Source organism: Salvelinus alpinus, chromosome 11 (genome assembly GCF_045679555.1).
Source record: "Salvelinus alpinus chromosome 11, SLU_Salpinus.1, whole genome shotgun sequence".
NCBI classification, from domain to species: domain Eukaryota; kingdom Metazoa; phylum Chordata; class Actinopteri; order Salmoniformes; family Salmonidae; genus Salvelinus; species Salvelinus alpinus.
Window position 1 is genome coordinate 60,872,011 of NC_092096.1, and position 12,313 is coordinate 60,884,323.

General features: G+C 43.0%; 1 protein-coding gene across 1 annotated transcript in view; it reads right to left on the reverse strand.

Moving 5' to 3' along the window:
• Positions 1 to 10,034, reverse strand: part of LOC139534607 (serine/threonine-protein phosphatase PP1-beta catalytic subunit-like) — a 40,156-nt gene extending 30,122 nt beyond the window's left edge. Inside the window, exon 1 of the mRNA XM_071333875.1 lies at positions 9,867 to 10,034. Within this exon, the coding sequence (XP_071189976.1) occupies positions 9,867 to 9,918 (52 nt within the window). The 5' untranslated portion in view covers positions 9,919 to 10,034. The remainder of the gene's footprint in view (positions 1 to 9,866) is intronic.
• Positions 10,035 to 12,313: the final 2,279 nt, after the last annotated feature.

A 12,313-nucleotide genomic window follows, 5' to 3' on the forward strand; every position in this document is an offset into this window, starting at 1 on the left:
TCAGTCCCTCCTGCAGCAAGGCACCCCCACAACATGATGCTGCTACACCCGTGCTTCACGGTTGGGATGGTGTTCATCGGCTTGCAAGCCTCCCCCTTTTTCCTCCAAGCATAACGATGGTCATTATGGCCAAACAGTGCTTATTTTGTTTCATCAGACCAGAGGACATTTCTCCAAAAAGTACGATCTTTGTCCTCATGTGCAGTTGCAAACCGTAGTCTGGCTTTTTTATGGCAGTTTTGCTGAGCGGCCTTTCAGGTTATGTCGATATAGGACTTGTTTTACTGTGGATATAGATACTTTTGTACCCGTTTCCTCCAGCGTCTTCACAAGGTCCTTTGCTGTTGTTCTGGGATTGATTTGCACTTTTCGCACCAAAGTACGTTCATCTCTAGGAGACAGAACGCGTCTCCTTCCTGAGCGGTATGACACCTGCGTGGTCCCATGTTGTTTATACTAGCGTACTATTGTTTGTACAGATGAACGTGGTACCTTCAGGCATTTGGAAATTGCTCCCAAGGATGAACCAGAATTGTGGAGGTCTACAATTTTTTTTCTGAGGTGTTGGCTGATTTCTTTTGATTGTCCCATGATGTCAAGCAAATAGGCACTGAGTTTGAAGGTAGGCCTTGAAATACATCCACAGATAGACCTCTAAGTGACTCAAATTATGTCAATATGCCTATCAGAGGCCATGACATAGTTTTCTGGAATTTTCCAAGCTGTTTAAAGGCACAGTCAACTTAGTGTATGTAAACTTCTGACCCACTGGAATTGTGATACAGTGAATTATAAGTGAAATAATCTGTCTGTAAACAATTGTTGGAAAATGTACTTGTGTCATGCACAAGCTAGATGTCCTAACCGACTTGCCAAAACTATAGTTTGTTAACAGGAAATGTGTGTAGTGGTTGAAAAACTAGTTTCAATGACTCCAACCTAAGTGTTTGTAAACTTCTGACTTCAACTGTATGTCAAGAACAGCTAAAATAAGCAAAGAGAAACGACAGTCCATCATTACTTTAAGACATGAAGGTCAGTAAATCCAGAAAATTTCAGGAACTTTCTTCCAAATGCAGTCGCAAAAACCATCAAGCGCTATGATGAAACTGGCTTTCATGAGGACCGCCACTGGGAAGGAAGACCCAGAATTATCTCTGCTGCAGAGGATACGTTTAATTAGAGTTAACTGCACCTCAGATTGCAGCCCAAATAAATGCTTCTAAGAGTTCAAGTAACAGACACATCTCAACATAAACTGTTCAGAGGAGACTGCATGAATCAGGCCTTCATGGTCGAATTGCTGCAAAGAAACCACCACTAAAGTACACCAATAATAAGAAGAGTCTCTGTGAGACGCAGAGTAGGTGAACGGATGATCTCCGCATGTGTGGTTCCCACCATGAAGCATGGAGGAGGAGGTGTGATGGTGTGGGGGTGCTTTGCTGGTGACACGGTCAGTGATTTATTTAGAATTCAAGGCACACTTAACCAGCATGGCTACCACAGCATTCTGCAGTGATACGCCATCCCATCTGGTTTGCGCTTAGTGGGGCTATCATTTGTTTTTCAACAGGACAATGACCCAACACGCCTCCAGCCTGTGTAAGGGCTATTTGACCAAGAAGGAGAGTGATGGTGCTGCATCAGATGACCTGGCCTCCACAATCACCCGACCTCAACTCAATTGAGATGGTTTGGAATGAGTTGGTCCGCAGAGTGAAGGAAAAGCAGCCAACAAATGCTCAGCATATGTGGGAATCTAAAATATAGAATCTAAAATAATTTGTTTAACACTTTTTTGGTAACTACATGACTCCATATGTGTTATTTCATAGTTTTCATGTCTTCACTATTATTCTACAATGTAGAAAATAGTAGAAGAATCTAAAAAAAACTTGAATAAGTAGGTGTGTCCAAACTTTTGACTGGTACTGTATGTAAATTAGATATTTCTCTATTTCATTTTCAATAAATGTCTAAAACCATGTTTTCATTTTGTTATTATGGGGTATTGAGTGGAGATGGGTGATCAAATTAATTTAATCTATTTGAATTCAGGTAGTAACAACAAAATTTGGAATAAGTCAAGGGGTATGAATGCATTCTGAAGGCACTGTATGTACATCGATTGCCTAGTCAGCCCTACCTATATGTATGTCACGTGTCCTCCCTCTCTGACCTCTAGGTCACCAAGCTGCTCGTTATGGCGCACACCTCCTTCCCCAGGCGTTATTGTGTCTGTTTCATGTCTGTGCATTGTTCGTGTTTCTTGTTTTGTATTATGTTTCGTTCATTCATTAAACGTATTCACTCCCTGAACTTGCTTCCTGACTCCCAGCGCACACGTTACAGAATAACACCTCACCTAATGGAAGCATCAGGGAGTTATTTATTTATTTTTGTGTTGGAGGTGATGTCGGGTCCGGGTGTCTGAACCGGAGTTACCTGGGAGGCCTCAGTCGGTTTGTCGGACTTCCATGCCTCGGCTGGCTCGACGGGCTCCCATGCCTCGGCTGGCTCGACGGGCTCCCATGCCTCGGCTGGCTCGACGGGCTCCCATGCCTCGGCTGGCTCGACGGGCTCCCATGCCTCGGCTGGCTCGACGGGCTCCCATGCCTCGGCTGGCTCGACGGGCTCCCATGCCTCGGCTGGCTCGACGGACTCCCATGCCTCGGCTGGGTGTACAGGTTCCTGTGCCTAGGCCGAAGCAACCGTGGAGTTTTCGGCCGGATCGTCGGGCTCTCACGCTTCAGCCAGTTCGTCAGGTTTCTGCGCCTCAGCAGAGGCAACCGGTCCGCTCCTGATCCCAGGGATCGTCCCTTTGGATGGCGTCCTGCGGCTGGAGCCGCGTGCCGGGGAGGGGGTACTGTCACGTATGCTCTCTCTCTGGCGCTCTAGGTCGCCATGCTCCCGCTCCTCAGCCGGATCGACATGTTCCTGCGCCTCAGAAATGTGACCGATCCGCTCCTGATCCCCAGGATCGTCATTTTGGTCAGCATCCTGCGGCTGGAGCCACACATCGGGGAGGGGGTACTGTCATGTGTGCTCCCTCTCTGGCCTCTAGGTCACCAGGCTGCTTATGTCGCACACCTGTCACCATCGTTACGCGCATCAGCGCATAATGACACACCTGGATTCCATCACCTACCATATGTGTCACTCCCTTTGGTTCCTTCCCCAGGCATTATTGCTTCTGTTTCAATTTCATGTCTGTGCGTTGTTCGTGTTTCTTGTTTTGCATTATGTTTTGTTCATTCATTAAATGTATTCACTCCCGATTCCCAGCGCACACGTTACAATGTACATATATTCCTCAATTACCTCGTACCCCTGCACATCGGCTCGGTGCTGGTACTCCCTGTAAATAGCCATTTTTACTCGTTTTTTCAGTGTGTATTTATTCCTCGTGCTATTATTTCTCTTTTTTGTTCATCTTTAACTCTACATTGTTGGAAAAAGGACCCGTAAGTAAGTATTTCACTGACAGCGTACACCTGTTGTTTACAGAAGCATGTGACAAATACATTGATTATATTTTGACATATGATTGAGACGTGAGAGCAGCTAGCTTATAACAATGAACAGACCAACTGGAGCATGTGTGTGTGTGTGTGTGTGTGTGTGGGTGTGTGTGTGTGTGTGTGTGTGTGGGTGTGTGTGTGTGTGTGTGTGTGTGTGTGAGAGAGAGAGATGAGGGGGTTCTATCAATGGCCTGACTTTCTGACTGCACCCCTAACTAAGGCTTGAGTGTTCTGTGTTTTTGCTGCCAGCAGAGAAAGTGGGCCAGCAGCAGCTCCATAACATTCTTCCTGCTAACACGCGCGCTCACCAGATCCGGCCAATTTCCCCCTCCGAGTTTCCTCAGTGCTGTGGAGGTCTCAGATTACCTCTGGTTCAGTCTGAGGCACAATTGGCTCGGCAAATATCCATCTTCTCCACTACTGTCTCACACTCTCTCTGTGGGACACTGTCTCAACTTCAAACCAAGCCAAAGATGATTATATTGGCATATCCATAACATGGGGTCTGTCGGTTTCATCGTATGCGTGTCTGCTGGTGTGTATATATTCAACGTTTGTCCATCACTACTTCGGTCCATTTACAGAACACACAGGAAGAACAATGTTTTTGAGTTTGACTTTCGTTCCTAAGAGCACATACTGTAGCCTCACCCATCTGGAAAACCTGTGTGCTTCCGTGAGACATCATGCCCAGCTAACTCTACTCGTAACTGGCTGTGTGGGCACAACAATAGGTTACCTACAGGATCAGGAGCACATAACCCTTTACACTCGTAGTTCTATGTCTCATTAATAATACAAGATCTCAGAATAACAGATTTTTGTTGCCAAGTACACCGTCTTAAACTTTAGGAGAAAACTGCCAAAATTCTAAATGTAGCCTACTTCAGAACAAACAGGCATTTTCCAAATGGCTGAGACCTAAACTCAGTGCACTTACAATGTACCTTACAGCGTGAAAGTGCCTACTTGTGAACAGAGCAGCCTGTACATGTCTCTGTGGCTGGTACAACATAATTGCCATACTAGAAGCGGAGCAGAGCACTCCTTGAATTCCTTATGATTACTACACTAAATAGAAATGTAAAACGCTGTAAAGTGCTGAAATAAAAGATGCCAGAAATTTTCCACACGCACAAAAAGCTTATTTCTCTAAAATGTTGTGCACAAATTTGATTAAATTCCTTTTAGTGAGCATGTATCCTTTGCCAAGATAATCCATCCACCTGACAGGTGTGGCATATCAAGAAGCTTATTAAAACTTATTTGGGATTGGTGTCCCGTCCACCGATTAGCATGAGGTTGTAAGTGTGAAGAAAATTTCCCAGGACATAGACAGAGTTGCAAAGAAAAAGCCATATCTCAGACTGGCCAATTAAAATAAAAGATTAAGATGGGGGAAAAAAACAACACAGAAACTAGATATGGCTTTTTCTTTGCAACTCTGCCTAGAAGGCCAGCATCCCGGAGTCGCCTCTTCACTGTTGACGTTGAGACTGATGTTTTGCGGGTACTATTTAATGAAGCTGACAGTTGATGACTTGTGAGGCGTCTGTTTCTCAAACTAGACACTCTAATGTACTTGTCCTCTTGCTCAGTTGTGCACCGGGGCCTCCCACTCCTCTTTCTATTCTGGTTAGTGCCAGTTTGCACTGTTCTGTGAAGGGAGTAGTACACAGCGTTGTACGAGATCTTCAGTTTCATGGCAATTTCTCGCATGGAATAGCCTTCATACTCAACTAGTCTAAAGAAGGCCAGTTCTATTGCTTCTTTAATCAGAACAACAGTTTTCAGCTGTGCTAACATAATTGCAAAAGGGTTTTCTAATGATCAATTAGTCTTTTAAAATGATAAACTTGGATTAGCTAACACAACGTGCCATTGGAACACAGGAGTGATGGTTGCTGATAATGGGCCTCTGTACGCCTATGTAGATATTCCATTAAAAATCAGCCTTTTCCAGCTACAATAGTCATTTACAACAGTTACAATGTCTACACTGTATTTCTGAACAATTTGATGTTACTTTAAAGGGAAAACATTTTTTTAGCTTTTCTTTCAAAAACAAGGACATTTCTAAGTGACCCCAAACTTTTGAACGGTAGTGAGTGGGAGTGTATATACAGTGGGGAGAACAAGTATTTGATACACTGCCGATTTTGCAGGTTTTCCTACTTACAAAGCATGTAGAGGTCTGTCATTTTTATCATAGGTACACTTCAACTGTGAGAGACGGAATCTAAAACAGAAATCCAGAAAATCACATTGTATGATTTTTAAGTAATTAATTTGCATTTTATTGCACGACATAAGTATTTGATCACCTACCAACCAGTAAGAATTCCGGCTCTCACAGACCTGTTAGTTTTTCTTTAAGAAGCCCTCCTGTTCTCCACTCATTACCTGTATTAACTGCACCTGTTTGAACTCGTTACCTGTATAAAAGACACCTGTCCACACACTTAATCAAACAGACTCCAACCTCTCCACAATGGCCAAGACCAGAGAGCTGTGTAAGGACATCAGGGATAAATTGTAGACCTGTACAAGGCTGGGATGGGCTACAGGACAATAGCCAAGCAGCTTGGTGAGAAGGCAACAACTGTTGGCACAATTATTAGAAAATGGAAGAAGTTCAAGATGACGGTCAATCACCCTCGGTCTGGGGCTCCATGCAAGATCTCACCTCGTGGGGCATCAATGATCATGAGGAATGTGAGGGATCAGCCCAGAACTACACGGCAGGACCTGGTCAATGACCTGAAGAGAGCTGGGACCACAGTCTCAAAGAAAACCATTAGTAACACACTACGCCGTCATGGATTAAAATCCTGCAGCGCACGCAAGGTCCCCCTGCTCAAGCCAGCGCATGTCCAGGCCCGTCTGAAGTTTGCCAATGACCATCTGGATGATCCAGAGGAGGAATGGGAGAAGGTCATGTGGTCTGATGAGACAAAAATATAGCTTTTTGCTCTAAACTCCACTCGCCGTGTTTGGAGGAATAGAAGGATGAGTACAACCCCAAGAACACCATCCCAACCGTGAAGCATGGAGGTGGAAACATCATTCTTTGGGGATGCTTTTCTGCAAAGGGGACAGGACGACTGCACCGTATTGAGGGGAGGATGGATGGGGCCATGTATCGCGAGATCTTGACCAACAACCTCCTTCCCTCAGTAAGAGCATTGAAGATGGGTCGTGGCTGGGTCTTCCAGCATGACAACAACCCGAAACACACAGCCAGGGCAACTAAGGAGTGGCTCCGTAAGAAGCATCTCAAGGTCCTGGAGTGGCCTAGCCAGTCTCCAGACCTGAACCCAATAGAAAATCTTTGGAGGGAGCCGAAAGTCCGTATTGCCCAGCGACAGCCCCGAAACCTGAAGGATCTGGAGAAGGTCTGTATGGAGGAGTGGGCCAAAATCCCTGCTGCAGTGTGTGCAAACCTGGTCAAGAACTACAGGAAACGTATGATCTCTGTAATTGCAAACTAAGGTTTCTGTACCAAATATTCAGTTCTGCTTTTCTGATGTATCAAATACTTATGTCATGCAATAAAATGCAAATTAATTACTTAAAAATCATACAATGTGATTTTCTGGATTTTTGTTTTAGATTCCTTCTCTCACAGTTGAAGTGTACCTATGATAAAAATTACAGACCTCTACATGCTTTGTAAGTAGGAAAACCTGCAAAATTGTCAGTGTATCAAATACTTGTTCTCCCCACTGTATATGGTAATTTCCCAACTTTCTGTCCTCTAAGGCTACCTTTACACAGGCATTCCAATTATGAAATGTTGCCCAATTCTTGCCAAAAGAGCTTATCTGATTTGTCATAAGACCAATTAGTGGCAAAAGATCAGAATTAGGCTGCCTCTGTAAACGCAGCCTAAGTGACATAATGCCAATAGGCAACTGACTCAGTAACTGCAGTGCAGTATTAGCATTGGCCTATATGGTGATAAAGGCAAGCATTTGTTGAAGGGTTCTTTGCAACAGATGAATTGGTAAATCAAGTTGGAAAGTCCAACAATTGTCTTCACTCTACATCCATCTAGTTACTATAAACTGTAGGAGTATCTCATTATATGATCATATATATTCAATCAAGTGTATGCTTATATGTTATGCTTTACCTATAGTAGACAGGCTACTTAAGAAAAATACTAACTTACCTAATTATGTAGGTTAGACTTGTTCACATTTCTGCACATCAAAACAAATCGATATCGAGATCGATTGATTGTGGTTCCACCTCTAATTATCCGTGAGTAGCCTAAAGAGGTAATTGACCCAATACTCAGTTTTTCCTAAAATAGCCTAGGCCTACATCCTTTCATTCAGCCTACCAATAACAGTATAATTCCAAACCAACACTTTAGAGTTTTGCCACTTTGTAAACATTGAAGCAACAAAACTCATATTTTGTCAGATTGTAACAGTTTCAAAGGACGTTATTTTAGCAGCACCGAGTGTCAATATAGTTGGCAGAAATGGGGGATTGGTATACTTCGGGAGTTAGATGAACTCATGGATACCATGTTTATGTCTCTGCATCCAGTATGAAGGAAGTTAGTTTCGCGAGCCAATGCTAGCTAGCGTTAGCACAATGACTAGAAGACTATGGTATTTGCTAGCAGGCACAGCAAGCGGTACCAATGCACGAAGTCTGGAACCAACAGGACCCTGAACAGCTTCTACCCCAAGTATTAAGACTGCTAAATATACTTAACAAAAATATAAATGCAACAATTTCATTGATTTTACTGAGTTCATTTGGAGGAAATCAGCCAATTTAAGTCAAACCAATTAGGCACTAATCTATGGATTTCAAATGACTGGGAATTCAGACATATCTGTTGGTCACGGATACCTTTAAAAAAAGAAATGGGCCTCAGGATCTCTTCATTATATTTTTGTGCATTCAAATTGTCATCGATAAAATGCAATTGCGTTCTTTGTCGATAGCTTATGCCTGCTCATACCATAACTCCACCACCACCATGGGCACTCTGTTCACAAACCACTCGCCCACACAACGCCATACATGTGGTCTGCAGTTGTGAGGCCAGTTGGACATACTGCCAAACTCTCTAAAACGACTTTGAAGGCGGCTTATGGTAGAGAAATTAACATGAAATGATCTGGCAACAGCTCTGGTGGACATTCCTTATATTTTTATTCAGTGTAGGTAGTTAAATAGTTAACCAATATCTACCAGGAATATCTGCATTGACCCTTTTTGACTCATCACATATGCTGCTGTTACTGTTTATTATCTATCCCGTTGCCTAGTCACTTTATCCCTACCTACATTATATATACACATACTGTATGTACCTCAACTACCTCATACCCCTGCACATCGAATTGTTACTGGTACCCCGTGTATATAGCCAAGTTATCGTTATTCATTTTGTATTTATTCCTAGTGTTATAATTATTCTATATTTTTCTACTATTTAAAAATAATAATAATCTCTGCATAGTTGGGAAGGACTGTAAGTAAGCATTTCACCAGGGTATTAGCAACATAAACGGTCGCTTAGGGCCCCAGGCCACTAGGGGGCCCCGACCCAAACCCCCCTCCCTTTTTTCGCTGACAGCCACTCAATTAGCTAACCATTTTTTGATCGGTAGTTAGTCTAGCGAGCTATCTAAACTTGAAGTAATCGTGGCCGAATACCGACCGGGCATGAAGGGCACATGCCCAGTGGCCCTGACCTGTTTTGCAGTGAGATGGGGGGCCCTCCAACCAAAACTTGCTTAGGGTCCCCAAAAGGCTAGAGCTGGCACTGCATTTCACTATTAGTCTACACCTGTTGTTTATAAAGCACGTGACAAATACATTTTATATGAGTTACCTTAAACTTCAAGTCATTGCGATAACTCTAGTTAGTAACTTCCTTTAAACCGCAAACAGAGACAATTGTGCTAACAGCAACGTTTTTTCAAACTGCATGCAGAGACATAACAATGGTATCCACGAGTTCATCTAACTCTGGGGAAATAGATAAAGGTTTTCATTTCCAAAATGTTTAAGTATCCTTTCACTACGGCTAAACCTATACCTTAAACTCCCGGGGCTTATTCGTTATGCCAATTCTGTTGCAAAACGTTTCTTAAACGAAATCAAACGGAACGAAACGCGGAAGGACCTTCCTGAATTTGTCCAATAGAAACACTCGTTTTAGCAACTGTTTGGCTAGCGATTACACCCCGGTCTCTCCTTCCCTCGAACCAGGGCCTCCACTGCAAGGACAGTGTTTTAGACCGCAACGCAATGGCCAGCCCCCTGATTTGAAATGTGATTTAAAAAATAGAAAAACTATGATACACTCACCCTCTAATAGTCGGGCGATCAGCGAGTCTACGTCCAATTCCCCCTCCGCCATTTCTGTAGTGGGTGGTGCTCTCAAACAGCACTCTCTCTCCACTGCTTACTGATGCCACAGTCCCTGGCAGGCACCACATGAACACCGCCACCGACTCACAGCCAGCGGAATGCACGTTCCCGGGTCTCTCTGCCCGAAGGTGTTTTGTACTGGGAAAACACTGTAGACGTATACTATAGGCCTACAATGCCACGGGTTCAATGGTAATAACACAGCTAAGAACATGTAGGACTAATCAAAATAGGTGTCTGCTAGTGTCTGTGTGTTATAGATCAATAACAAGTATGCAGAAATAGCCAAATGAACCTATTGATGAAATCCAATAAAGGCCTATGCATAATGATGATTAGCCATGGCCATATTTCAGGAAAGGGAATTTCTTAATTCATTGTGTAATGCTTATAATGTTTGAGGATTTATTTTCACATATAAAACATCTCAGTAGTCTATATGTAAATCACTTCAAAATGGGAGAATTTATTTGATTGAAATGACTGGCTTGTTTTTATTACTCCTGCAATGCGATTCTTGATTCTCTTGGAGTTGAGAACTGAAAGTCTCGCGTAATTGGTCAGATGCTCGATTAACGGTGCCATTATGTTTATGTAGTCTGTCCACGAGAGATTTTGGAGACTCTAGAGGGCGATGGGTCAACTGTCGATTCCAAATTTGGCTTTTGGTGCCTCCCTCTGGCCACATGGCGCGCTGCATGATCCAAATGCCGGGAATAGTTCACCAGTATAAAGGTGTACACTGTGGCACTGGTGACTTTATCCTTTACCTCTATCCAAGACAGTATAGGTTACCAATCTGTGTTATATATACTGAACAAAAATATAAAAGCAACATGCAACAATTTCAATGATTTTACTGAGTTACAGTTCATATAAGGACATAGTCAATTGAAATACATTCATCAGGCCCTAATCTATGGATTTCACATGACTGGGCAGGGGCACAGCCACTGGGGGGCCAGCGCCAGTCAATCAAAATTGTCTGTAAAAAGGCTTTATTACAGACAGAAATATCCCTCAGTTTCATCAGCTGTCTGGGTGCTGGTCTCAGATGATCCCGCAGGTAAAGAAACCGGATGTGGAGGACCTGGGCTGGCGTGGTTACATCTGGTCTGAGGTTGTGAGGCCGGTTGGACGTACTGCCAAATTCTCTAAAAAAACGTTGGAGGCGGCTTATGGTAGAGAAATGAACATTAAATTATCTGGCAACAGCTCTGGTGGACATTCCTGCAGTCAGCATGCCAATTGCACACTCCCTCAAAATCGACACATCTGTGACATTGTGTTGTGTGACAAAACTGCACATTTTAGAGTGGCCTTTTATTGTTCCCAGCACCTGTGTAATGATCATGCTGTTTAATCAGCTTCTTGATATGCCACACCTGACAGGTGGATGGATTGTCTTGGCAAAGGAGAAATGCTCACTTACATGTTGCATTGATAGTTTTGTTCAGTATACATAGCCTACATGTACAACAAACTAAATATAGTTTACAGGCAATTGGCCTTTTTATGGACAAATTGTTTAAGGAACAAAATAATGAAACCACATGCCGGTAGACCACTGGCCTCCAACTGGGCATACACTGGTTGAATCAATGTTGTTTCCACATCATTTCAATGAAATGACGTTGAACCAACAGGGAATAGACGTTGAATGGACGTCCGTGCCCAAGTGGGCGAGTTCTGTAGCTTTTAACAGTGATTCCCAAAATGTTTCACTCAGGCCCCCCTTCCAGCATTGTCTATTTCTATGGGCACAAGCGCTGTTCATGACACAAACTGTTCACACCCTTCTTGTTGGCGGAGAGACATTTTTGCAGGTTTAAAGCTTATTTCCTGCAATTATACACATTTTGATATGTGGTGCAGAAAAATATTGCAGTTTTAAAGCAAATTTTCTTGCAATTCTATACATTTTGCCATGACTACAAAATCTATGGGCTAAACAACTTAGCTAAAAATGTTAGCTGACATAGGCTAGTTGATCTGGACATTTCTGACAAGTTATAAATAGCTCTCTAAGGTATGCAATGACTGACAGGGCAAGAGGAAAACTGGTGATACACACCCAATTTAAAAATTGCACCTTGTGCATTCTATTATTACAACTTTCGAGAGTAAGTTGAAAGCCGGACTGAGTTCCTTAAAAAATATATACAGTACCAGTCAAAAGTTTGGACACACCTACACATTCAAGGGTTTTTATTTATGTTTACTATTTTCTACATTGTAGAATAATAGTGAAGACATCAAAACTATGAAATAACACATATGGAATCTTGGTCAAGTAGCCCTTACACAGCCTGTAGGTGTGTTGGGTCATTGTCTTGTTGAAGAACAAATGATAGTCCCACTAAACGCAAACTAGATGGAATGGC